Raw genomic sequence first — 26,948 nt, forward strand, 5'->3', positions numbered from 1 at the left:
TAAGTTTGTTGAATGAATCAACCCAGAACTCCTCACAAAATGCCTCCCAGTCTGTGATTTACCCAAAGATATTTATCTATGGTTATGATCAGTTTTGGAACTTCCAAACTTCTGGTGAATTATAAAGGAGATTGATTTCAAGTCATCATAAACCATCTCCAGTCCCCCTTTCCTACAACAAAATTATATTTACACTTAGCTTACCATAGGTTGTGGATGGGCACGTGGCTCCAGCATGGAGCAATTGCCATTATAAGAGTGGGGCTACCACATCTGCATATTGTGATTTTCACTGGCGACAGGATCTGGGACGCAAACCTCCTGGGGTATTGCCAAGAACACATATGTATAGTGGGTGTATAGGCATGGTAGAGAGCACCCAGATAGCTACAAGAGAGGAAAATCATTCTCCATGAAACTTAATTTTTCCCAACTTAAAATAAATAGTGCTTAAAAAAATCTGTCATGACACTAATCCTATCATGACATTAATATGGAGTTTTAAAAGAACTGCAATGTTTTTACCAACTAATTAATTAACATTAACATTACTTGGAATGTGGTCTCTTGAATACAACAAAAAGTAATGTGTGTGAAAGAAAGAATCCCTAGGAATTTCTTGGGGAAAAAAAGATATGGTCATTCATTTAAAAAGCAGAAGAGGAACTGCTCCTTTGGGGAGTTTCCACACTGGCTTAGGGGTGTGGAATGCTGGACCTCAATAGTTAAATAAGTTCATTCAGGAGTCACATAAGGAAGAATGTTCTTTCCCTTTTGGAAAACAGAATTAATGTAGTTTCAGACTGAGTAGAATCAGTGTCTAGATTCTGGCTAGGACAATTCCTTCCCCCTCCCAAACTGCTTGATTATTTCAGTGAGTGGCCAGTTTAAAACAAGCACCTCCTATACTAAGTTGCCTCAGAATACTTCTATCACATAATGTTAATCAACGAATGAACTGTCCACGAAAGTGGTCAAACATCAATTTCTAATTCAGAACCTTGAGGCCAGGTGGTGGTGCTAGTGGTGATAATGGTGTGGGGTGGTCGGGAGGCTAGGGGACAGGGACATTTACAGGGGCCTTTGCAGGCTGCCTAACTCTTTATAGACATTCATTTCATCACCATTTCTGTTTTCATTCCTTTAAAGTCAAAGCAGAAGAGATTTTGCTACCATCTGGATCTACCTACCTGCAAAACTCATGAATTTGCATATCATATTTTTCTATATTTAACTTATATCCTGTTATCCTGTGTTTATAGGTTACTGAAGCAAAGGCTTGACCAATTACAGTGTTCAGAAGTGCAGAACCCCTGAATGTTCCTCGTGAAGGCCCTGGGAAAGGAGACTGACTGCTGTCCTTTTTGACATCCTATCTTGCCTCCTGAGGAGGCCTGATTAAGAAGAGCAGCGAGGGGACAGTAAGTAGTGGAGGAAGGTGTCCTTTCACACTCCTTCCAGACTTCTCCAACCCTCTTAATGGTTCCTTTGTTTCTCTTACTTGGGGTTGATCCAAATTTTCATTTAAACAAAGATCGTTGGTTTCAAGAAGACACAGGACTCTCACCGCACATGGTCTCCCATTTCTGCCTGACATGTGAAGAAATCCTCAGTTGATGTTCCTTGCAGAGAGTTCACTTTAAAAAGAACTTTAACAGACTAATTTACTGATAACACTAATTTAAATTCTGAACACTTAAGACATAATTTTATTTTTCAAAAAATCACTTTCCCTAATTCACTCAGCAATCAAGTATATTTTTTAAAGTTTTCTCTGAAGATTTGAAGATTGAGGAAAGACAGTACCAAACTATACAGTTTATCAGTAGTTAGTTGAAATATATATACAAGCTTACAAAGAACAAAGTATGAGTTTAAAAAGGCATCTTTATAAGCCCAAGAGTATTTGGTATTCTAACAGGAAGCAAATTTTTATAAGTTGGAGTTCAGTTTGTGTATTAAGAGGAATTAGAAGGAATTATTCTCAACATTGGAAATAAGACAGAGTAATCAAGTGAAGTAGTTCTGAATTGCCATGAAAATCTATAATCTGTAAAATTAGTAATTAATGACAAATGGTTTAACCCAGTGAAAATTTTAATTTGTTCATGACAAGAATACTGATATACATAAAAAGTTGATAAGCTTATTACAGCAATTTTAACATCTCTGTAAAAGCTCTAAATCAGTATGTTCACTTGAATTCATAGGATCTGAAAATTAAAATAAAAGCAATGCCTCTAAACTCAAAAACAATAAAAAACAACAGTGACAATAAACATGATAAAACCTTAATTTTATAAACAATTTGAAAGATCTCCTTTTTAATTTATTTTTTATTTTATATTGGAGTAAATTTGATTTACAATGTTGTGTTAGTTTCAGGTATACAGCAAAGTGATTCAGTTATACATATACATATATCCATTCTTTTTCAGATTCATTTCCCATATAAGTTATTACAGATTATTGAGTAGAGTTCCCTGTGTTATACAGTAGGTCCTTGTTGATTTTCTATTTTATATGTAGTACTGTGTATGAGTTAACCCAAAATTCCTAATTTATCCCTCCTCCCACCTTTCCCCTTTGGTAACCATAAGTTTGTTTTTGAAGTCTGTGAGTCTGTTTCTGTTTTGTAAACAAGTTCATTTGCATCATTTCTTTAGATTTTACGTATAAGTGTTATCATGTGATATTTGTCTTTCTCTGTCTGACTTACTTAAATTAGCATGATAATCTCTAGGTCCATCCATGTTGCTGCAAATGGCAAAGCTACAGTAATCAAAACAGTATGGTACTGGTACAAAAACAGAAATATAGATTAATGGAACAGAATAGAAAGCCCCAAAATAAACCTACGCACCTATGGTTGATTAATCTACAACAAAGGAGGCAAGAATATACAATAGAGAAAAGACAGTCCCTTCAGTAAGTGGTGCTGGGAAAACTAGACAGCTACCTGTAAAAGGATGAAACTAAAACATCCTCTAACACCACACACAAAAATAAACTCAAAATAGATTAAAGACCTAAATGTAAGACTGGATACTATAAAACTCTTAGAGGAAAACATAGGCAGAATACTCTTTGACATAAATTGCAGAAATATCTTTTTGGATCCACCATCTAGAGTAATGAAAATAAAAACAAAAATAAAGAAATAGAACCAAATTAAACTTAAAAGCTTTTGTATAGAAAAGGAAACCATAAACAAAATGGAAAGATAACCCACAGAATGGGAGAAAATATTTGCAAATGAAGCAACTGACAAGAGATTAATCTCCAAAATATACAAATAGCTCATACAGCTCAGTATCAAAAAACAAACAACCCAATTAAAAAATTGGCAGAAGACCTAAATAAACATTTTTCCAAGGAAGACATACATATGGCTAAAAAGCACATGAAAATATGCTCAACATTGCTAATTATTAGAGAAATGCAAATCAAAACTACAATGAGGTATTACCACACAACAGTCAGAATGGTCATCACCAAAAAGTCTACAAACAATAAATGCTGAAGAAGGTGTGGAGAAAAGGGAACCTTCTTGCACTGTTGGTGAATGTAATTTGATACAGCCACTATGGAGAACAGTATGGAGGTTCCTTAAAAAACTAAAAATAGAACTACCATACGATCCAGAAATCTCACTACTAGGCATATATCCAGAAAAAAATATTTCAAAAAGATACATGCATCCCAATGTTCATTGAAGCACTATTTATAATAACCAAGACATGGAAGCAACATAAATGTCCATCAACAGAGGAATGGATAATGAAGATGTGGTACATATATCGATGGAATATTACTCAGCCATAAAAAAGAATGAAATAATGCGATTGGCATGGACCTAGAGATTATGAAAAATCCCTTTTTAAAGTTCTTATATCATTGGGTAATACAAAACAATTTGGGATTATGGTGTTTTATACATATTTGGTAGAAATAGATAGCTAACACCTTCACATATAGCAAATAGATAAAAAAGTCAAAGTTCATAAAGCGTCTACAACTTGTAATCACAAGACAATAAAGTCAATATACTAAAGCACACAATGTATACAATCTCACTTTTTTTTTTTTTTTTTTTTTTTTTTTTTGCGGTACGCGGGCCTCTCACTGTTGTGGCCTCTCCCTTTGCGGAGCACGGGCTCCGGACGCGCAGGCTCAGCGGCCATGGCTCACGGGCCCAGCCGCTCCGCGGCATGTGGGATCTTCCCGGACCAGGGCACGAACCCGTGTCCCCTGCATCGGCAGGCAGGCTCTCAACCACTGCGCCACCAGGGAAGCCCTACAATCTCACTTTTGATTCTGGTTTTTATTGAGCAAAGATCCATAAAATCAGCAGTGACAGCAAATAGGAAACTTAGATAATCTGTCATCCCCCAAACTGTAAATCTCCCAGAAAGTCTATAAATTCTTGCCAGTTAACATATAATTTTAACCGGTAATTAGTAGTCATTTCAAGTTCCATTGTATATAGAGCAAATAAAAGAAAATAAAATCTTTCTTCCTTCTGAAGTTTTAGAAGAGAGTTCATGCAACAATATTAAATACTGCATGAAAATATTAATGAACAAAACTGCATCTAGGCATATTCCCTCCTTCTCTTAGTAACCATTTATCTTTTAACATCTTGGATATTTTCAGCCACCGTAAGTTATAGATTATAATTCCCTGGTCTATTGTAAATCATACATCTAAAATTTTACTTTCCAAAACACTTTGAGAAGTAAAATAAGTGATAAAATATGAGCTTGTGCAAAGTGATTAGACATGCAGTTTTTCCTCTTGGGATCCTTTGCTACTTTGGTTGGTGATTTTGAAAGTTTAACAGCAGTCATAAAAATGTGTTGACATATTTTGTACCACTCTAGGCAAAAAGAGCCCTGTGCTGGGGAACATGGCTTGGACCAGACTTCAGCCTCTACTTTAGCTTTAAGTAGAGCAAACTGCACAATCACATGCTGGGACTGTTTTAAGCCTCAGTAAATGGTTTTGTTGTGGTGGTGGTTGCTTGTTTGCTTGTTTATCTCTCCCTTCTATTGCATTCATTCAGAATTGCTCCTGCATTGCATCACTCTCTCCTTGGACCTTTAACATTAACCTTTAACCTATAACATCAGTTTCTTCAGCTCTTAAAAATTCATTTGATTGTGAGTAAATTTTGTGATGAGTCTCCCACTTCATTGAAGTCTGTTTGGAAAAATAAAGACACTTCTTTCACTGAGTCAGAGGTTGGTTCCCTAGTTTCAACATGTAATAATATCCCACATGGTTTCTTCCTTCCATAACATCTTTTCTCATGGCTAACATGCTTTCAATTCTTTTCTTCTGGGTCTGTATTTAGTGTATTTACTGTTTGTATTTACTGTTTATGAACTATTTCTGCCAGTATTAACATATTACAGAAGGGAAAGTCTTGAACAATTTTGAGTAGTTATCAAGGAACTTAATGTTTTACTGTAGAATTGATAAAATGAAAGGATAACAATGGTGTCCGTAGCATTTACCTTTCCGGGGGTGTGGATAGCAGTGGAGAATAAGGCTGCTAGTATCTAGGCTGCAGTTTCTTTGAAAACATAGTGGCCACTGCTTCTGTATAGTAAGACTTCTTAAAGAAACTTCTGTTTTGTGAAAAATCTACATACAAACGCTACCTTCATGTTAAGTGTAATTCAGTTTATCTTGTACTTATCTTTGCTTTTCTGATAGTTGAAGGGGCTATAAGTCCTTAGAGGTTTAAGAGTTTAAAATGCCGAGTCTCCAAGAGAACTGGTCAACCCCACTATCACATACAGCTCCCTTCTGCTGCCATTAAAGAGCCATGTTCCTGTGGGTTCTGACGTGGAGATAGAATTTATTTTTGGAAAGAAATCACAGGCAAGGACAATGATATTTTTACAAGTTAGCATCAATTTATTCATTTACTTTGTCATTCATTCACTCATCCATCCAACAAATGCTTATTGAACAAATGGTGTGGGCCAGGCATTATTCTAATTGCTGGACAAAACAGTCAAAAATCTCATTCTTGTGTTATTAAAAATGATCCAAAAGGATAGCTTTAAATATCTATGAATAAGAAAATGAACCCATACATGTTTTAGCTCCCAAAAGATTTCAGTATTACTGAAACCTCCTCTCCTTTCTAGGAAGAACTACATCTTGTTGAAAGTGATAGTATAGCGCACATCCCCTGTATTTACCTAATCCATAATGAGACTGAATTTTCTGGTAGATAAAATGTGGGATTCATAAACCAATGAAAGGTCAATCTTCTTTGCCAATGAGATAGACGAATTCTTCCCTTAAATAATTTCCATTGTATTATTCCTATCCTTTTCTTTCATAAAGCATTTAATTACATATTGTTCCACTTTCTGCTTTCATATGACAATATATTATTTATATATATATCTCCTATAATTCTGTTATTTGTAATAATTCATGATCAAGTGGGTATTTTATTCTACACTTCTACTGATGAACATATTTTTGAAATATTTTCCTGTAAAGAATATCATTAAGTTTTTCTATGCTGGATAAAAATATTTGACTTGTGTTTCCTAGCAAAGGAAAACTGTATAGCCAATATATATGAAAAGATGCTCAATCTCACTAATAATAAAGGAATTACAAATTAAAACCCATATTATTTTACACTCATTAGACAGGCAAAATTTTAAAGTTGGTATTGGCAACAATGTCTAGCATTGATAAGGCTGTGACACAAATGGAACTTTCATACCCTGCTGGGGGTGACTAAATTAGAACTTCTTTGGAGAATAATTTAGTTACATCAAGGAAAGTTAAATATGCATATATATATTGATCCAGTAATTCCACTTATAGATATATACCCAAGAGAAACTCTAGCATGGAAGCTACATTTATATAAGCTACATTCGTATAGTTTATACATCAGTGAAAATGGTTGAATTGAAGTTAAATGTATTAAAATAAATAATTCTCCAAAACATACTCTTGATCAATGATGGAAAATTTCAGGCTACATGAAGGATGATACCATTTATATAAAAATTACAAGTACACAAAACAGTTCTGGTTTTTTGCATCCATTTAAAAATGCAACCATTTTTGGTAAAAGGATATGCTTAGAAATAATGAATACCACTTTAACGATCATGGTTACCTCTAAGCAGAGAAGGAGGAAAATTGGATTGGACAAGGGTGTACAGGGGACTAAAATTCATATCTGTAATTTTACAAAATATCTGAAGCAAATGTACAAAATGGTTAGATTTGACAAAGTTTGGTTTTGGATTCACAGTTATTCATTATTCTATTTTCTATTCTAGTCTGTTTGAAATATTTTAAAGTGAAAAAGAAAATATATGTCAGTGGAGCAGAGGTGGTTTGCAACAGAAACTAGAAAACCTGGGGTCAGAGACAAGAAGTTGGCAATATGTATCCTGTCTTGTCCAGTGAGCAAACACTGAATTTGGAAGGGTGTGAACATCTACTCAGTAGGGGAGTTGTCTCATCAAGTTATACAAGGGCCTAGGTCAATGGCTGTACATTAGAATCATGTGAGAGGTTTACAAAAGTAAATTGGGGCTCACTCCTGGAGATACTGATTTAACTGGGCTAAAAGGGACATCAATAATTTTTTTAAAACCTCCCTGAATTATTCTAATGTACAGTCAGGGTTGAGAGCTGCAGGCTGGGGTAAAATATCCCTCAATATACTTGACTTGCCTTTTTTCTCTGATTCTAACTTAAGAAGTAACTTTCTGAGGTCCAGACTTGGATACAGAGAAGGGAGGTGAGATTCCGTGTAGGAGACATGAGTATACAGGTCACTGGAAAAATTTATGTAATTGATAGAAAAAGTTCCTTGGAAGTTCTGTTAGTGTGAGACTATCCACCAAGGAACAATCCATTGTCCTTATGCTGATGAAAGCCAATTTCTGAAACTCTGAAGTCAAAGATTAGACCTTGGAATGTGGGGATACAAATAGTAACCATGAGAAACCTTGTCTGGGTGGCCATCCAGTCAGATTTTCTCAACACCTCACTCTTTCTTTCTAACTGATCACAAGGCTCCATATAAAACCTTGGACTCATCATTATCCTCAGGTAAAGTCCAAATATTTTAACAAGACCTGTAAGACTTATGAGTAGGGTCCTTTGGGCTTTTTGCTCTTGTCTTCACTTCCACACTACTGAATCACTTGCCTTACCACCTAAAGTTGCCAAATCTCTGAGCTTTCATCCTTGAGCAGGTATTCCCTTGCCTAGGATGTTTTTCCAACTCCTTTTCCACAACTATTACCACTTTCCCTCTTTTGGACAACTACTCATCTCTCAGGTTTCAAACTTAGAGCTCACATCCCCTAGTGATCCTTCTCTTTTACTGCTTAACTATTCTCAATGTTATTGGAGCTAAAATGAAGTGCACAATGCATAGGAAGGAAATGCACTTTTAAAAGTTTGCAATCACATTTCTATCTATTGGAATGAATAGTTTTCTCTTATCATCAGTATTATTCATCTCAGATGGAGATTCATCCCTTTTCTATCCATACAATGTTACTACCATTTGCCCAAATGTAAAGTGACTTCTCTTAAAACACTGAGTCCCCTACATATTTTTATCTCTGCCTGAAGTGTTTTTTCCTTATTCACACATTTGGCAAACATTAATTGGGAATTTGCTCTAGGCCCTGAGCTGAGTCTTGGGAAAACAGCCTTGACAAGTATCATTAACTTCTATTCATCCTTTGGTCTCAATTCAGGCCTTACTTCTTCCAAGGAGCATTCCTGACTCTTCACAGCTAGGTTATGCCTCTCCAACATCTCCCACAGCCCTCTGGACTGTCCTGTATCCCAGGGCTTTTCACACCTTAAAATCGCCTGTTTGTTTGACTATATACCTCTCTTCATCTTCAGGCTTTAAAATCTGCAAAGGCAAATTTAGTTTATTTATTGGCATATCCCCACTACCTAGGCAATGCCTGGCACCATAGCTAGGGCTCAGAAAATATTAGTGGATATTTGTTGATGGTGATATCCAAATGGATTTGTGCTATCAACAGCCAGGGATGTGGAACCAGGGTTTGAGGGAAAGACAGAATGTGAAATACAGATTAAAAATTTGCAACACAGAAAAGGTGTAAAGTGATAAGTAACAATTAGGTCTCTGAGTAAATTCATATATAGAGAGAAGAGCAGAAGCACAGAGACTCTTCTTGAGGGATATCTTTTGTCCTATGTGAAAAGGTCTGCAGCAGATGACGCTATAGCTAGCGGTCTCCTTGTTGTTTTACCTCTACATACCTAAGGCTGTTTACTGGAAACACTGGGATCCTCTGTCCATGGACTTTTTTCTCACTATGAAGGAATACTGGGCCCAAAGAGAGCAAGTCAGAACTGTTTGAAAGCCATGTTCCCCTAAGCAATTCTCAACAAATGACAAATTGGGAGTTGGTGGAGAAGCATCCCACTTTCTCTGCTCCTCGGTTGGGATAAATTTGAGGTGGGTTCTTCACTGTTGGAGTTCCCCAGTGGACTGGAGTGTGATAATGCTCACTTTTGGTTTCTTTCCCTTCCATGTCTCATCTTCTCATACTCCTATTAGTATTTCCTGGGACTCCAGGAAATATTAGCCTCCCTTTCAGACTACTTGTACTCAGGTTTGCTTCTGGGGCAACACAAATCAAGATGAGGGCTAACGGAAGAAGCAGGTAATCTTAAAAACTTGAAACATCAAGATGTCTGTGACTTAGAGAAGCATTTTTAAAAAGAGAATGTCCTTAGTCATCTCCAAGTTGCATAGGGTTTTCATGGTAGAATTAAGACAATCCAGATACTTCTGTTTGAGTGCTAACTGTGGCAGGATTCAGGTAATATGAGGACAGAAGACTTCTCTTAGCTAAATCAAGAATGCACACAAACTTCTTTCCTTGTGATTCTGACACCACCTGTTTGGGAAGTTGCCATTTATCCCACACACAATTCTGGATCTTGTCATTTATTTTGCAAAATTTCCAAACCAGTTTGGAGTTTGGGGGTCAACTTTGTTGTCCCAGTCATTAGCTCTCTGGTCCACTTTCTAATTCTATACCGTGAAAAAGTTTCACTAAAAAATTTTACAACTCCTTCACTTTTTTTTTTTTTTTTTCGGTATGCGGGCCTCTCACTGTTGTGGCCTCTCCCGCTGTGGGGCACAGGCTCCGGACGCGCAGGCCCAGCGGCCATGGCTCACGGGCTCAGCCGCTCCGCGGCATGTGGGATCTTCCCAGACCAGGGCACGAACCCGTGTCCCCTCTATCGGCAGGTGGACTCTCAACCACTGCGCCACCAGGGAAGCCCTCCTTCACTTTCGATAAGATCATTATAAGAGCAGTACGTTTTCTTTGAGTGTATCCTCCTAAAGATTTTAAGGTTTGATAAAACTGAATTTTATCCATTAAGTTCCATCTATGAAGCCCCTGAAGTTTACATTATATGTGAGTTCTCACTTTTGGTAAAGAATTTAATTTAACTGTTTAAAACAAATGGTTATTATTTGAACAATTTTATGAAAAATTAGGACCACTCTTCTTAAAATGACAGCTATATATATTCTATGGTCTTTTAAAATCTTTATTCAGGGCTTCCCTGGTGGCGCAGTGGTTGAGAGTCCGCCTGCCGGTGTGAGGGACACGGATTCGTGCCCCGGTCCGGGAAGATCCCACATGCCGCGGAGCGGCTGGGCCGGTGAGCCATGGCCGCTGAGCCTCCGCGTCCGGAGCCTGTGCTCCACAACGGGAGAGGCCACAACAGTGAGAGGCCCGCGTACCGAAAAAAAAAAAAAAAAATCTTTATTCAAATGCAAAAATATTTTTCTTGTAGTTATAATAATGATATTTTATATTTAATGCCATTTTATTGTTTAAAATTACTATCATCAATTATTTTAATCCTCACAATAACCTGTGATATATGTTTCACTTATCCTAGGCCTTACATTTAAAAAAATTAGTTCTAAAATTTTCATATTTGTCACTTTAATAGTCACATAATATTCACCAAACATATTCCAAAATTTACTTAACCATTTACCCAATTTAACTATGATTCCTCACTCTTATCCAAAAAGATTGAATGACAGCTGGTTAAGTTTTAGGTTTGTAGCATTTCTACAAAGTCTCATTTTATAATACCTGATTGTTTTCCAATTTGATAGGTGAATCAAAATCCTAACTTCCTTCTAGAATATTCTTTCCTAATATTCCCTCCTAGACACTAATTTATTTGAAGATCCTTCTAACGTTTACCTCATTTTTAATTTTAAAATTGCTCTAGAACTGTATTTTAGTGTGAAGGATGTGATACTACTGTGGTGGTACAGGGGACTCCAATGCTTTCTCTCTAGATGTTATCTCTCACACTCCAGCCCCAAGGAATCCACAGTGTGTTGTATGCATCTAATTCTCTTTCTTTGCAGGATTGTATTCTTTGTACTCTTAAGTTTCTGGTTCTCTTTCTATTTCTCATGTTCTATTTATGACATAAATGACATTTTATAAATGCTAATCCAGAGATCCCAGATTAAATTTTCATCCCAATAAACTGAATTTAGCCTGCAGTTCTTGTCTTTGGCTGGCTCTTAAATTACCACAATTATTGATTCCCCTCATTGTCATCCTATTTACCTGCCTTCTACATGCAGAGCAAATCACTATCCAGTTCTGGTTGTCAGCACAGAGCATATCAGGTGTTAATTACATCTCCCATCACGACTTCTCCATTTATGTGGGGCTCCTTTTCCTCAAAGTGGTATCTTGGATTTTCTTTTTCAACAGGCCTGAGACTGGAGATTCAGATTCCAGTCCCAATTCTATTACTATCTAAGGGAAAGACTTAGGTCAAGTCACAGTCCTTCTCTGGATCTGTTTTCTTGTTTTTAAAGGGGATTGCACTCTATATTGTTTAAGGGCTGTTTCAACTCTTGTGTGTTATGATTTTTAAGTCTCTTAGCACTTTCAGGACTGACCTATTGAAAATAGGTCTACAGCCTCACCCATAAAACTCTGCTTTTATCCCAGCCTTTTCAGTTCAGGTATCCTTGTTCTGAGGAAACAAATTACTGTCCAAGGTCCTGGTGGCCACATATTTGAGTACATACAGTGGGACAAGAATCCAGGAGTAGAAAACAGATATTGCAGAAACAATTTCTAAGTGTTACTGGCTTATGTTCATGCTGACTAAAGAACATTTGTGCTTTGTGAAACTTTTAATCATAACAGTTTTCTTTCTAATATGTTTTTTAAATGAGCAGCAATAGTAGACAATACAGTTGGCTATTTGCACAAAAGATTCCTTGCTCCCTTTTGGAAAACCCCTATATCAAACTAAGAAAGACTGGTGCTTTCTGAAGGATTGCAAAGGAGTATTATATTTGACCCCAGGGCTTCCATGACATCTAACAAACATCTATGTTCTTAAATGATCTAGTGGAATGACTAGATAGCAAAGAAGAACTAGTGTTTGGTTTTGCTTCTTAATTCTTCCAAATTCTCTTTCAGGTCATGTTTTTTTAGGACATTCATATATGTTAACCAATGACAAATTAATAAATACAAATTAAATCTTAACCTCACTGAATATTTCATTAGATCATTTGGCCAATAGTATGATCTTTTTTAAATATTTGGAATTATAGAATTTAAGAGCTGAAATAGACTTTTGGAAAAAATATGATTCAGTGGTTTCCAAACGTGGCTGTTCACAACAATCACCCAAGAGCATGTTAAAGATCCGGATTCCTGTGCCACAACCCAATTAAGTCCAAATAACTTAGAAGCCCCAGGGGAAGAATCTAGAACTTTTGTTTTTAATGATCTCCCAGGTGATTGTTTGCATGTAGTCAGTTTAACACCAATATTTGAACAATTTTTGAAGGCCTCTGAACATTTTATTCTTATACCTTATGCAAGACTTTCTGTGTTAGTATTATCCCCAAAAAGCTTTACTAGTTCCTTCTTGGCTTGAAATTTGTTAAGCCATTCTCTTCTTACTTATTTTGGCACACAGACAAAATTTGCTTTCTTGCTCTTTTCACCCATTGACCTTTCTGAGTCCTGCCACTTGGAACTACACAGAATGAATCTAATGTTACTTCACATATTTGACACCAGCTATGTCTTTCTCTTATATAGGGTAAGTATTTTGCTTCTTTAATTAATTATATTATGGATTCAAGTTCTAGTACCATTGTCTTCACTCGCAGTTGGATACAACCCAGTTTGCTTATGTTGTTTCTAAAATATGGTGGGCAAAGTTGACCTCAACACTGTGCAGTATAAACAGTGAAGAGAACGATGAGATTATCATTTCTCTTTTCCGAACACTATACTTGTGTCAACATGTTCCAAGATAACAGAAGCAGTTTAGACTATTTCATCACATTATTGGCTAAAATTGAATTCATTAAATCCTGAAGTTAATATGTGCTGCTTTTAAGCCATGTTAGTGCCCATACTGAACTTACACATTTAAACACTTGGAGATGCTTTAAAAATTAAGTACCAGTGTTTATAGTTATATTTACAATATTCTTCATGCTTCATTTGGCCTAAACTTTTCCTGGGTCAATATTATTCTGGATCCTCATCCTTTCAACTAGCTCTGACTGTTCATTCTTACTTCATATCAATCACACATTTTATACACAAGCCATAAGTAATTCTTCCAAGTCATCCAGAGAGCCAAAGTCATGCTCTATTTAGAATGAACTATCAATGGCAAGGAATAATTATTTTGTAAGGATTAAGGTAAAAATAAAATGAGTTTAACTTAAGCACAACCTCATAGATCATGTATGTGCTTCCCTGAAGTGTTGAACTCTATTTCCTTACATGTGGACTTTAAAAGGGTTTAATATCCTCCACCTGGAGTTGGTGAGTCTTGTTACTGTTTTTATTCTAGCTGTTCTCTGGTGATCTGACTTACATAATTAAGTTCACTTCCTCCTTTCCCCCACGGGTTTTAGCTTAAACTCTCATAAGACTTCCCATATGAAATAGGAACCAAGGTACATTGCACTTGTTTCTCAATTCTTCTTTTTCTGGTCCTTCTTAAGTTGGAAGAGTTAAGAGTGTTTGTGACAACTTTGAAAGTTGGTTTTAAGTCTCTTTTTTGGTTAAAACAATAAGCTAATATTAGGAATAATCATATAATTTGAAATAAGACAAAGGTACAATCTTTAAACCAAAATAAAGATGCTTTCTATTTTGTGGCACTTAAAGTTATAACTCATACAAAGTTAGTTTTAGAACTCCAGTAGAAATCTGAATGTACTATCCCTAATCCCAAATTGTCTCTATCCTATCTCATAAATCACTTTCAATTTTTTGTCTTCTTTGGATTCATTTTGCTACTTTTTTAGATTCCATCACCATTATCTCTAAAGTAGTCTTCTACAACAGCTTTCCAAGTCCTCTCTCTTTTTTCATTCTCCAAAAATCAGATATGGAGGGGAATATTTTAAAAAAGAAAACTTTGAAATCGATATCACAAATAATTATACCATTTTACAGTAAAGTCTATCATACTGTTATTAGTTAATATTTTTAAATTAAATATTAACTAATAATAAATTATTATTTAATATTTTTTTATTTTCATACAGTAATGTTACAATAAAATTATTATCTTGATACTACTCTTATAATAGAGAAATTGTGAAATATCCCCTTCTCCTTACTTAAAGACAACCAGAAGGCAAAGCAACAGAATGTCTTAATATTTTAAATTATTTGAAATACATAAATTAGCTCCATGAAATGTAAATTTTGGCTCCATTATTTTAAAGTCTGGGGAATTCCACCTGGTTCCCTTGACATGTCTAGCTCCAGAAGTTTGTATTGAGGAGTTGATAAGTCAGAGGCAGAATACTTCCCCCATCCCACAGGGCAATGGTTGCCATCCCTGACGAATTGTCAGAATTACTTGGGTAGCTTTTGTTTAATATACAGATTCCCACGCCCCACCTGAGAACTACTGAATCTGGTTAACCTTGGGCAGTCTGAGAATTTATGAATTTTAATCATCAGGTGATACTGATGATCAGCCAAGGTTGTGAAACCACAGACTTAGGAAACTCTGGTAAATGGGTAAGAGAAATTTGAATGCCATGGAGAGGAAGTATGCCCTCTAAATATAATATTTTACAGTTGCTAGCAGGTGAAGACATGTAAATGAAGTCTATGAGAATGGATTCAGAGATTGACCATGCAGAGCTATCCCTAGTGGATTTATTATTTTTTTATAATATAAACCCAAAATGTCAGGGTTGAAAATGATAATTGTCATTATATTGACTTTGAAGAGTGAGGTTGAAATTTAGCATGGTTTCCCAACAAATTACTTCCTTGGTAACACCCTAGACCTTGTTACATCATAATACTGCACCTCAATATTGCACACAAAATTGCTAATTCGAACATCCTATTCTCTGTCCATAATCTCCTCTATATTCAGCTTACTTATTTCACTCTTGACCTTTGTTTGACCGCACCAGGACTTTCTGTTGCCCTTCCCTATCCTCCTAATCCACTTGCCCACTCTTTCCCCAGTTCCTTAATCAGTCTAGAGATTACAAAGCTCAAATTCAATAGCACTCCTGCCAATAACAAATGCTCCTTTGCCTCTTTGCTTTCTTATTATAAGTGTTTAGAAAGCCCCAAACCTGGATCAGCCCTATTCTCCTCTTTCTCTGAATGCTCTTCTTCAACTGCAGGTTGCAATGGCAGATAAATTTAGGGTAACACATTTCAAATTGGTTTTCCACCTTGCATAGCAACCTTACAATTATTTTTTTCTTCTTAATTCACTTTCTGAGTGATTACTTTGTATCTTCTTTATACCCCTCACCCTTCCAAACATACTGCCTCTTTCCTTTCTCACTTGGAAGCCATCAGAAATACATTTTTCCAATTTCCTGCTACCAGTTCTATGAACCTCCATCTGCACTCATTTTTTCCTTCTCTTTTGTCTACTCCTATTTAAGGTCAATCTTTTCACCTGAGTCTTGGCTTCTACTCTTTCCTGATCTTTCATAAACATTACACAACCAAATAATTCCTCTCTCTTTTCTGCATGTTAAAGTGATTCCTAACATTGGATCATTCCCAATGACATTTAAACATGCATAAAAATGTTGTAAAGTTTATTTTTTACCTCTATACTCAGACCCCATTCTGGCTAACACCTCACTTTCCACCTTTCTCCTCACTTTCAGAGCCAAATGTTTTAACCTCTTAAAAGAGTTATAGATTCCCTGTTCTTTTCAACACTTTGATGTTCAATCTTCTTTAATTTGGCCTCTGAGGTTAACAATCACCTCCATACTGCCAAACCCAATGGACATTTTTCACTTCTTGGCAGATTTTAACATTATTAACCTCATTTTTCTTCTTGAAACAATGCCGCTGGTTTCCATGGAGAGTATTATCTGCTGGTTTTCTACCTAGCTCTCTGGCCATTCTAACTTTCTATAATTAAAACAATTTTTTTCAGGGCTTCCCTGGTGGCGCAGTGGTTGAGAATCCGCCTGCTGATGCCCCGATCTGGGAAGATCCCACATGCCGCGGAGCGGCTGGGCCCGTGAGCCTTGGCCGCTGAGCCTGTGGGTCCGGAGCCTGTGCTCCGCAACGGGAGAGGCCACAACAGTGAGAGGCCCGCATACCGCAAAAAAAAAAAAAAAAATTTCTGCAGATTCATCCTCCTCTACTTGTTAATTAAATGTTGGACTTTCTCAAGACTCAAGCCTGGTCTCTGTTTACATTCTATTACATGTCTACAGGCAAATACATCTACTACCAAGTATATGTACATAACTTTTAAAATTCTAAATGTAGCTCACATCTCTCTTCTAAGCCTAATAAGCCTACTATATATCTTATTTCATATCTCCATATGTATGTTTCAGTTTCAATATGTCAAACACCAAACTCCCTCCAAAGTTGATTTTTCTCTGCAATGTTTCTAATGTCATTGAATAGTTACACAATGCATACAGACGCATAACTTAAAAATCTCAGATTCATCCATGATACTGGACTCTTTTCACACTCCAGAAGTTAATCCTTCCTTGAGAGTCATCTATTCTTTATTCTTTTCTATCAATTCACATTTTCCATCTCTTCTGTTACCATATTCTAAGCCACCACCATCTCTAACCTGAATTAACATACTAGTCATTTAATTAATTTCCCCTCAGTTCCTGTGCTTCACCATTCTAATCCATTTTTGACAAGATATTGAGTGGTCTCTTCAAAATGCAATTCTCATGTTTTTCTCTGATAGAATAAGTTTCTTATTGTTATTGAATAACAATTTTAAAAGAATGTTGCCATCTTTTATCAATCTCCCAAGCTTTAAAATCTTTAAAGACTTTCCATTGTGTTTAATCTAAAGACCAAAATCCTTAACATTCTTGAAATCCTCTAAAAGAAGCTGAATTGTCTGGCCCATGCCAATCTTCCAAGCCTTGCCGTCTACTACTATCCTCCTAGCTTTCTCTTTGTTCCTAAGTTGTGCCACAGGTCTGTAATATTCTTTGGAATGGAGAGATGATCAAGATCCCTACGGACTAGATTAAGACAGAAGGAATGAGAGTTGATGTAATAATAGGTAGAACAGAAAAGGTGTATTGATGGCATTTCTAAGTGAAAGCAAACTACTTCTGGTAGTTTTTACTAACAAGTAAAAAGAAAAATATTTTCTGGATCAACAACTACATAGCAGATAGGATGGGCTGTGTTGACTGGCACCATCAATGGGAGTCATCACCTCATTAAGTTAGTAATAAACCAATATCTTTTTCATGACCACTTCTCTTCTGCATAGGCCAAACAGGTGAGTTGAATGATGATGAAGAAATCATAATCTCCAGTTCTTTCAATTCTCTGATGGTTGCATTAATCTCTGCAATTTCTTCAGGAAAGTGAGATTGCTTTGGTTTACTCTTTTGATAATAGTAGTAGTTCTAGGGGTTTCCACTAGTCATTTCTCTGGTTTTCTTTTCAGAATAACCCTCAATATGCCAATTAAAGAAACAATATTTGTATTCTGCCAGTTGCTGAGTATGTGTATTTCAACGATGCATTCAAGAATTGGAAAATATCTATGAAATGTGTCCAGGGACCACATGAGCTCCCTTTGAAATGGACCTGAGTCAAAAACTCCACTCATCATTCACCTATATCAGTTAAAGGGACAACCTTAATCAATTAGCCAAAGCCAAGGTCATCTGTGGGTCAACCATACTTATTACAGCTTTGACATTGATTTTAATTATAATAGCCACATTGTCTCTGGGTTTTTTTTGGTTTTTTTTTTTTGGTTTTTTTTTTGTGTGTGTGCGGTACCGCGGGCCTCTCACTGTTGTGGCCTCTCCCATTACGGAGCACAGGCTCCGGACGCACAGGCTCAGCAGCCATGGCTCACGGGCCCAGCCGCTCCGCAGCATGTGGGATCTTCCCAGACCAGGGCACGAACCCGTGTCCCCTGCATCGGCAAGCGGACTCTCAACCACGGCGCCACCAGGGAAGCCCCTTGTCTCTGTTGAATAAGAGATACCACTTGGCCCTTACCACTTCAAGATTCAATTACCCCCACTGAATTCAAAGAGGCACTTCAGGATGCTGCCATTGAAAACTGGAAGAATTTCCTACTGTCATCTCCGGCCTCAAAGAAAATGTAGTACAGAGGACTTAAAGAATCTTGAAATTCCTCTCACCAATGTATTTCTCAAACTCTTGGGAAGGTATTTTCCTCTGGATTCTCCCATGGGATGTAATATGTGACAGATGAATAGTTTGTACATAATCCATTTCTGAATTCCAATATCCCTTAGTATTTGAATAATAAGAGAAAACTGACATATTTACAAATGTATTACTATTCTGGTGCTTTTCATTCCTTTGTATAGGTCAATATTTCCATTTGCTATTTTCCTTCTGCCTAAAGAATTTCCTTTCATATTTCTTGTAGTGTAAGTCTTCTGGTGATGAATTTTTGCAGCTTCTGTATGTCTGAAAAAGCCTTTATTTTTCACTATAGTTTCACTGGGTATAGAATTCTTGATTGATGGTTTTTCTTTCAGTATTTCAAAGACATTGCTGTGCCATATTCTTGCTTGCATTGACAATAAATCTGCTGTCATCCTTACCATGATTTCTCTGTACATAAAGTGTTTGTCTCTGACTACTTTTAAGATTTTCTTTTTATAATTGGTTTTGAGTAATTTGATTATGATGTACCTTGGTGTAGTTTTTTTCCCCATATTTCTTGTGCTTGGGATTCATTGAGCTTATCTGATCTATGCATTATGTTTTTCATCAAATTAGTAAAATTTCTGACTATTATTTCTTCAAATATATTTTTTTCTTTCCTCCTTTCCTCTCCTCTTTGAAGACCCAAATTACGTGTATATTAGGTCACTTGAAGTTATCCCACAGCTCAAACATACTATGCCACCCTTTTATTCCTTTTTCTGTATTTCATTTGGATAGCTGTGATTGCTGTCTTCATATTTACTAATCACTTCTGCAATGTTTAATCTACTGTTAATCTTATCCACTATATTTTTCATTTCAGATATAGTTTTCACCTCTATAAGTTCAGCTTGGGTCTTTTTTAAAAAAATACCTTCCATGCCTTTGTTTAACATTTAGTACATATGAAATATGGCTATAATAACTGTTTTACTGTCCTTGTCTGCTCATTCTAACATCTGTGTCAATTCTGTGTATGTTTCAATTGGTTGATTTGTTTCTTTGTTATGGACTGTTTTTCTTGCTTTTTGGATAGCTGGTAATTTTTTATTAGATGCTAGAAATTATGAATTTTACCTTGTTGGGTGGCAGATATTTTTGTACTTCTATATATTCTTGAACTTTGTTCTTGGGTGCAATTTACCTACTTAAAAACCATTTGATCCTTTCGCATCTTATTTTTAAGGTTTTTTTAGATGGGACCAGAGCAGTGCTCAATTCAGGGCTAAAAACACTCTGGCACTTTACATAATGCCCATGAATTTTTTTTTTTTTTTTTTTTTTTTTTTTTTTGCGGTATGCGGGCCTCTCACTGTTGTGGCCTCTCCCGTTGCGGAGCACAGGCTCCGGACGCACAGGCTCAGCGGCCATAGCTCACGGGCTCAGTCGCTCCGCGGCACGTGGGATCCTCCCGGACCAGGGCACGAACCCGTGTCTCCTGCATCAGCAGGCGGACTCTCAACCACTGCGCCACCAGGGAAGCCCAATGCCCATGAATTTTGAGGTTAAAAATGCAAACCTATGAGAACAGACACTGTTCCTGCCCTTTTGTGAGCAGCAGGCCCTGTTACAGCTAATTTTGGGGGGTGGAATTTTCCTTGGAGACAGGTACTTTTCTCACATGCATATATTGATTGTTACTCAGCTGAACACTCAAGGTGACCCCCTACAGATATCCAGAGTTCTCTTTTTGTGTATTTCTCTCCTCTTTGTCTCTGTCCTATGAACTCTACCATCCTTGGTCCCACGGTCTCCTGAAACTCAATATTATCTCCTCAACTCATGGAGTTCATTGTGCTCCACCTCACAGGGATCACTGTTCTTTGTTCTGTGATATCCAATGTCTTCCAAATTATTATTTTATATATTTTATCCATTTTTGATTGTTACAGTTGGAAGGGTAAATCCAGTTCCTATTCCTCTGTCTTTGCTGGAAGCAGAAATATCCTTAGTATTTAGACACCCTACTCTACAATAGACCAAGGAAATTCTGGCATTTCAATTTTATCCAGCATAGGCCACCTTTGAGTCTAGGTTTAAGTCAACCAATGGAGCAAACTGTTAGAGCCACTCCCAGTTGCCTAAGTGAATACATCAAATTCAGCATTTCTTGTTAGTGCATCAATGTGAAATCTGGCAAAATATTACATTATATTTTTTCCACCCTGAACCAACAGTGTTAGGACACACTCCCATTCATATTTGCCAGGTTTCTGTGAATATAAATTAGAAAAAACTTGAAATTCTTTCCATGCATATGGTACCTCCTCCCAGGTCACACATTTACCCAAGCCCTGAGAACTGATAGAATTTAGAAATGGTTATAGGTGTAGAAGAAATGAGAGCTGATAGAGGTGGGTCTTCATGAGAATCAGCATGTATAATTTCTCTGGGACTTTCATTAAAACCTCTTCAAAATAAATGTTTCTTATTACACTGTAACTTGGCTACCCTTAGAATTTGACTGTAGGTTTGTTTTTCAGAAGTTTTGACTCTTTGGCTATAAAAGATAATTTTTTTCATGGCATTCAAAATTTTTTTCATTTTCCTATATTAACCTTGAATTGAGAACATAAAGCCTTTAACTTATCATTTTCTTCCTTCATGCTCTTCAGTGCATTTAGAATCAATCAATGGACCATACAGTCCTTAGAGTTCCTTCATTTCCATTAAAATTAGATCCATGGGCTAATGAAAAAATAGAAATATATTTATTTCCTTCATAGTTGCATGAGGCACATGGTATGTTTGTTTATAGATCTCCTAAGGTTGGAGCTGTTTAGCTTTGGCCAGTGTATGCTGAGTAGCTGGAGCAAAGTTACCCAGGTATTATCTTGTGGACAGTTACTATTTGTGCCCCAGTGGTAAAACCTTTAAGAATATGCATTTGAAAATCATCACAGTGACTCTTGCCTGGGGTTTAAAAGCTGAATTCCACAAGATTTTGGAACTATAAAGTTAATGTCTTGAGTTATAGTATGTTAGTCTCATTTAGGTAAGATTAGTTTATATTTGGGTCTTGGTTGTATAATAAAAAGTTCTTTAGTCATGGTAAAGGTTTTGTCCTTTGAGTTTTCTAGAATCAGAACTATAAGTTCCAGCTAGAACTCCTGACTCTAGAACATTTTGGAAACCTTGTTACTGAATGCAAACCATAATAAGAAAAGTACACTAGTTGGTTAACACTGCAATAAATGATATGTAACTACCTATCTTAAAAGTCATTGCCATTTTAACCAGTATTTTTTTCTCATGCTCATGCTTCTGCAGGTAGACTGTAGTTTGGTTGATCTAGGATGGGCTCAGCCAGGTGGCTCTGCTTTAGAAGGAGTCAGCTGGGCTGGCGCTAGGCTATGGGCTGGATTCAAGGGCCAAGTCTGAAGGTCAGTTGCTACACAGAGTGTGCTCTTTTCATGGCAAATTATTGAAGTGCAAGAGGGCAAGCCCAACTGCTGAAACACATTTAAGGTTTCTGCTTGTGTCACATGTACTAAAGTTTCATTGGCCAAAGCAAGTAGCTTAGCCAAACCCAACATCAATGGAGGTGGGGTGGGTGGTGTGGAGCATAGGGCTGTAAACTCATCTACAGTGGGAGGGTAGTAAATATTTGCTAACTTATTCTGAATCAAATAATTCTACTTCTAAAAACTTAGGTCAGAGAAATCATCATAAGTATGTGCAAAATTTACTAATTTCTGCATGTGTAGTAAGATTAAAACAAGCCAATAAAATACCTAAGTATGCAACAAGAGATAGTTAAGTAAAGGATATAGCCAAGGAATATTACAGATATCTACCAAAATAATTATGAAAATACTTATGAAATATTGAGAAGTGAAACAAGCAGCATGAAGCAGAAAGAAAAATTGTCAGTTATAAAAACAAATTTCCCAGTGGCTGCTTCAGCATTTTAGAAGAATGGCAAAATTCGTAGAGAACAACTACTCTTTTGCTTAGGAAATTTTGATGAAGGAGACTCTCTGGGTCTGAAAGGGAAGGCCATGGGCCAGTCTATATATGTAGAGGTTTTAAAATCAGGAGCTAAATTGTTCAGCATATTATGTAACAGGAGTTTTAAGTTTGTGCATTGGCAGCTTAAAAGAAAGTTGGAGCACTTACTCAGGAAAGGGAGGAGAAGGAAAAAGAAAGCCAGCGCTATAGCAGCAGGCCAGGGACTAAGGAAAAGTTGCTTTTGTAATAAAAATGAACATCTAATTTCATAAGAATACTTGATCTTAATTTTTTAAAATAAATTTATTTATTTTATTTATTTATTTTTGGCTGCTTTGTGTCTTCACTGTTGCACGCGGGCTTTCTCTAACTGTGGCGAGCGGGGCCTACTCTTTGTTGTCGTGCATGGGCTTCTCATCATGGTGACTTCTCTTGTTGTGGAGCATGGGCTCTAGGCTTCAGTAGTTGTGGCACGTGGGCTCAGTAGCTATGGCTCACGGGCTCTAGAGTGTAGGCTCAGTAGTTGTGGCACATGGGCTTAGTTGCTCTGTGGCATGTGGGATCTTCAGGGACCAGGACTCGAACCTGTGCCCCCGGCATTGGCAGGCGGATCCTTAGTCACTGCGCCACCAGGGAAGTCCCAATCTTAAGTTCTAACTATACATCATATATATTTATATTTACATACAGTTTTTAATTAGAAGAGAATAATAAATACTCAAAACCAGTTAACATTTGGATAAAAAGATGATGATGCTTTACCCATCAGTTGCAGAACTGATTAACTAGTTAGTTGGTTAAATAGTTGCCTGGATTTATACACTGGGACTGCAGGTTAGTGAACTTGAACAACAGTGACACCCATTATTTGGCTTTAAGTTATTTTCTTATCTTTTGCAATAGTATTCCTCTGATATTATTAAACTTTTATAAATATACTTTTTTTTTTTTTTTACATCCAGCAGCAATGTGTTTTTGGTCTTCTGGGGAATGTGGGAGTGGGAGCTAGGTGATGAGAGGAAATGGTAGCAGTTGCAGGGGAGAAATCAGATGAGATAGTTGATCCTGAGCCGTGCTGGCTGATAAAACTTTCTGCAGTGATGAAATGCTCTAGGTCTGTGCTAATACAATAGCCACTAGCCACATGTGCTTATTGAATATTTGCAATGTGGCTAGTGTGACTGGGGAACTGAATTTTCAGTTTATTTAAATTTAACTAATTTAAATGTAAGTAACCACATGTGAGTAGTAGTTATCATATTGGACAACACATAGTGTTTAGATAAAAGCAGAAATAGTGGGTGAAAAATAAATGACCAGAAGCAGGTTCTCTGTCATTCAGAAATCTCAGAACTAGTAGAGAGGGCACTAGATTTCTGGAAATCATGTGAAATAGAAGCTTAACGTATTTTATTGAGTTATTTAAGAAACAGTGACTAATATGTTGAAAGGTAACATATATACTGTGTGAACTTAAAATTGTAAAGCACATTTCTATGTTTAGAGAAAAGATTGGAAGATTATTTTTCAAAATGTTAACTTTAGGTGCTATGATTATAAATAATTTGTATTTTTTCTTTCTATTTACTGAATTTCTCAAATTTTCTCCATGAGTTTGTATAAGTGTTTATTTTTGTTTTAAATCTAAATGTTTATTTGTCTGGATAATACTTTGAAGTATTAATGATGCCCCCATCCCCCAAATCTCCCTATTTCCTTCCCCTATTCAGTTGATCAGGTAACGAACTGACCCTGGGCTTCCTTGCTTCTGGGAAAATATGGGGTTGGCAAGAAAGCAGAAGTTACATGCAGGATTTCCGGTCTTTCATTTGAAGGTGTAAAGTCTGCAAAATTTTTAAGAGAAATTGGGGATTTGGAAGAAACAAAAGGAGGGGATGAAACTTGCTCCCAGAGAGCAAAATGAAGTCTAGAGACTGAAAGAGAGGATTTGTGCATTTCAGAGTATCAGGCACCACAGTGGGCTTTCTGATAATGCTGGGGTCTTGTGAGACCTCAGAGGGAAATGTCTGCATGGTATATATAGGGAGAAGAACTTATAGACCCTGGAATTCTCAGCCTTCCAGGAATGTCCCATGTTGTAACGGTGGTGGAAGCGACAGAAAGTTGCCAACCTTGAAGGTATCAGTCAGCAGCAAAGAACATTTCAGTGACGTAAGTGCCCAAACCCCTACACCCTGTCTCCCTTGGACTTCCATACAGCCCTGGGGTGGGTGTGGAGGGCACAGGAAGAAATGAAGAGGAATTTTCAACCAGGTGGGATGGAAAGATTTAAAAATTAAATTGACTTAAGTAGTTTTTAGGAAGAATGTGAAGAAAACAGAACCCTTATGCATTGCTGATGACGATGAAAAATGGTACAGCCCCTGTGGAAAACAGTTTGGCAGTTCCTCAAAAAAGTAAACATAGAATTATCATAGGATGTAGAAATTCCACTTCTAGGGACACACCCCGCAACAAACTGAAAACAGGAACTCCAATATATATTCGTACATCAATGTTTATTGCAGCATTATTCACAATAGCCAAAATGTGGAAACAATCCAAATGTCTGTTAACAGAAAATGATATTTTTAAAAAGCAGTGTATATTCTGGTGTTTTTTCTCTGGTCTCAGGTAATTTGTTATACATGTGTAGCTAGCACTCAGCCAAATACTTGAGAGTACCCCTCTGTAGATTTCTTTGCAGCTCCTTTTCTGTCTCATACTTGACTCTGCAAATCCTAGCTGCCTTGCCCACACCAAACTCCAGTCTCTGCCTGTCAACCAGTGAGACTGCCGGCTGCCAGTACTGTAGCCTGGTAACCATCTCCAGGTAGTAAGCTGTTCCTGTGGGGAAGCTCACCTTGTCTCTTTCCCTTCTCTCAAGGATCACAGTCCTATGCTGCTGCTTCTACAATGTCTGATGCAAGGCGATGCTTAGGCGAATTTATGGAGCTCTTTCTGTGTGTTGCTCTCTTCACTCTTCTCAGAAAAATCCTGCCACTTCAACCTCCCTGAACCCTGACTTCTTCTCTTAAATTCTTTGAGCTCACTGTGCTCTGCTTGGGCATTCCCTCTGTCTGTTTTGATCCAAAATATGTCACCACATAGAAGCCAGAGCAATTGTAGGGGTCAGCTATTTGTTTCCATTTTCTCAGGCTGTAATTTAATGTCTACAAACAATTGTTTTCTATATTTTATTCAACTTACTTGTTGTTTATGTAGCAGGGCAGGTCTGGTACTAGTTATTCTCTCTGGCCAGATACGGAAGTATGAATTACTATATTTTTAATTTTTTGAATTTCTGTTTTGCTCTTTTTTAAACATGTCTGATCCTCTTCACTATGTCTTGTTCTCGCAATACAATTTCTACTCCTTACCTCTCTTTGAACATCGTAAATATTCTTAGCTTAAGGCATGCTCACATTTTTCTATTATCTGGGATAGATAATACATGGGATTTCTCTAGTTCATTGCTCTCGCTCTCTCTCTCTCTCTCTCTCTCTCTCTCTCTCTCTCTCTCTCTCTATCTCTTGCTTTCCCTCTCTCCCTCTCCCCTCCTACCCTCATCCCTAGTTCTTTGTCTCCTCTAGTGAGTTATACATTTTTACTAGGAACTCTTCTTCAGTGGGAGTTGTTTCCACAGTAATAAAGTGTACTACTTTGTGGTTTCGCAGTGGGACAGTAGCACATTTGACTTTGCCAAGGCCCCACGGGTTTCAGTGTTTATAAGAATCTATCAGTTGGGGTTTTCCATATAGACAAGAAAATGCACATTCCTACGGCACTCTAAGGTTTAGAGGCAGGCTTTTTATTTCTTTTTTTCCTCCCTTTTGCTTCTTTGCTGCCTCACTGGCTTGGTGGGCAGGGTATTCTACTTTCCATTTTATAGACTGGCTCTCAGATGTATGAAAGGGCCCAGTTCTAGGTGCCAATGTTGTCTGCGATTTGGGTCTCAAGTCCAGAACCCTGGTAAGTGTTAAAACCATGGTCCCCATAGGGATTTACTTCATTCTGTCTCCGCTATGGGTCACTGGGTTTAGCTCTTGCTCACTACATTGATTTTGAATATTCTATTCATTTCTTCTACCTAGGGATCTCTCATTCTTAACTCCAAGTTCAGCTATGCATTTTCAAAGTTAATTTGCACTTATTGTACCCAGTTTTTCTAATTATTTTGTGTGGAATGAGAAGTTGCAA

The 26,948-nt window shown here is 37.0% G+C and overlaps 1 protein-coding gene across 3 annotated transcripts in view; it reads right to left on the reverse strand.

The window, feature by feature from the left end:
• Positions 1 to 1,505: 1,505 nt before the first annotated feature.
• The window catches only part of CD55 (CD55 molecule (Cromer blood group)), a 94,338-nt gene continuing 68,895 nt past the window's right edge, over positions 1,506 to 26,948 (reverse strand). For 2 of the 3 annotated variants that reach the window (XM_067032810.1, XM_067032787.1), the window contains exon 10: positions 1,506 to 1,590. Coding sequence is in view for 2 of the 3 variants with exons in the window: in XM_067032787.1 (XP_066888888.1) it covers positions 1,545 to 1,590 (46 nt within the window). In the remaining variant the exon portion in view is untranslated. Of the gene's footprint in view, positions 1,591 to 8,910; positions 8,933 to 26,948 lie in introns of those variants that run through there. The other variant, XM_067032804.1, reaches the window with a different exon arrangement.

Source organism: Kogia breviceps, chromosome 1 (genome assembly GCF_026419965.1).
Source record: "Kogia breviceps isolate mKogBre1 chromosome 1, mKogBre1 haplotype 1, whole genome shotgun sequence".
Taxonomy (NCBI): Eukaryota; Metazoa; Chordata; class Mammalia; order Artiodactyla; family Physeteridae; genus Kogia; species Kogia breviceps.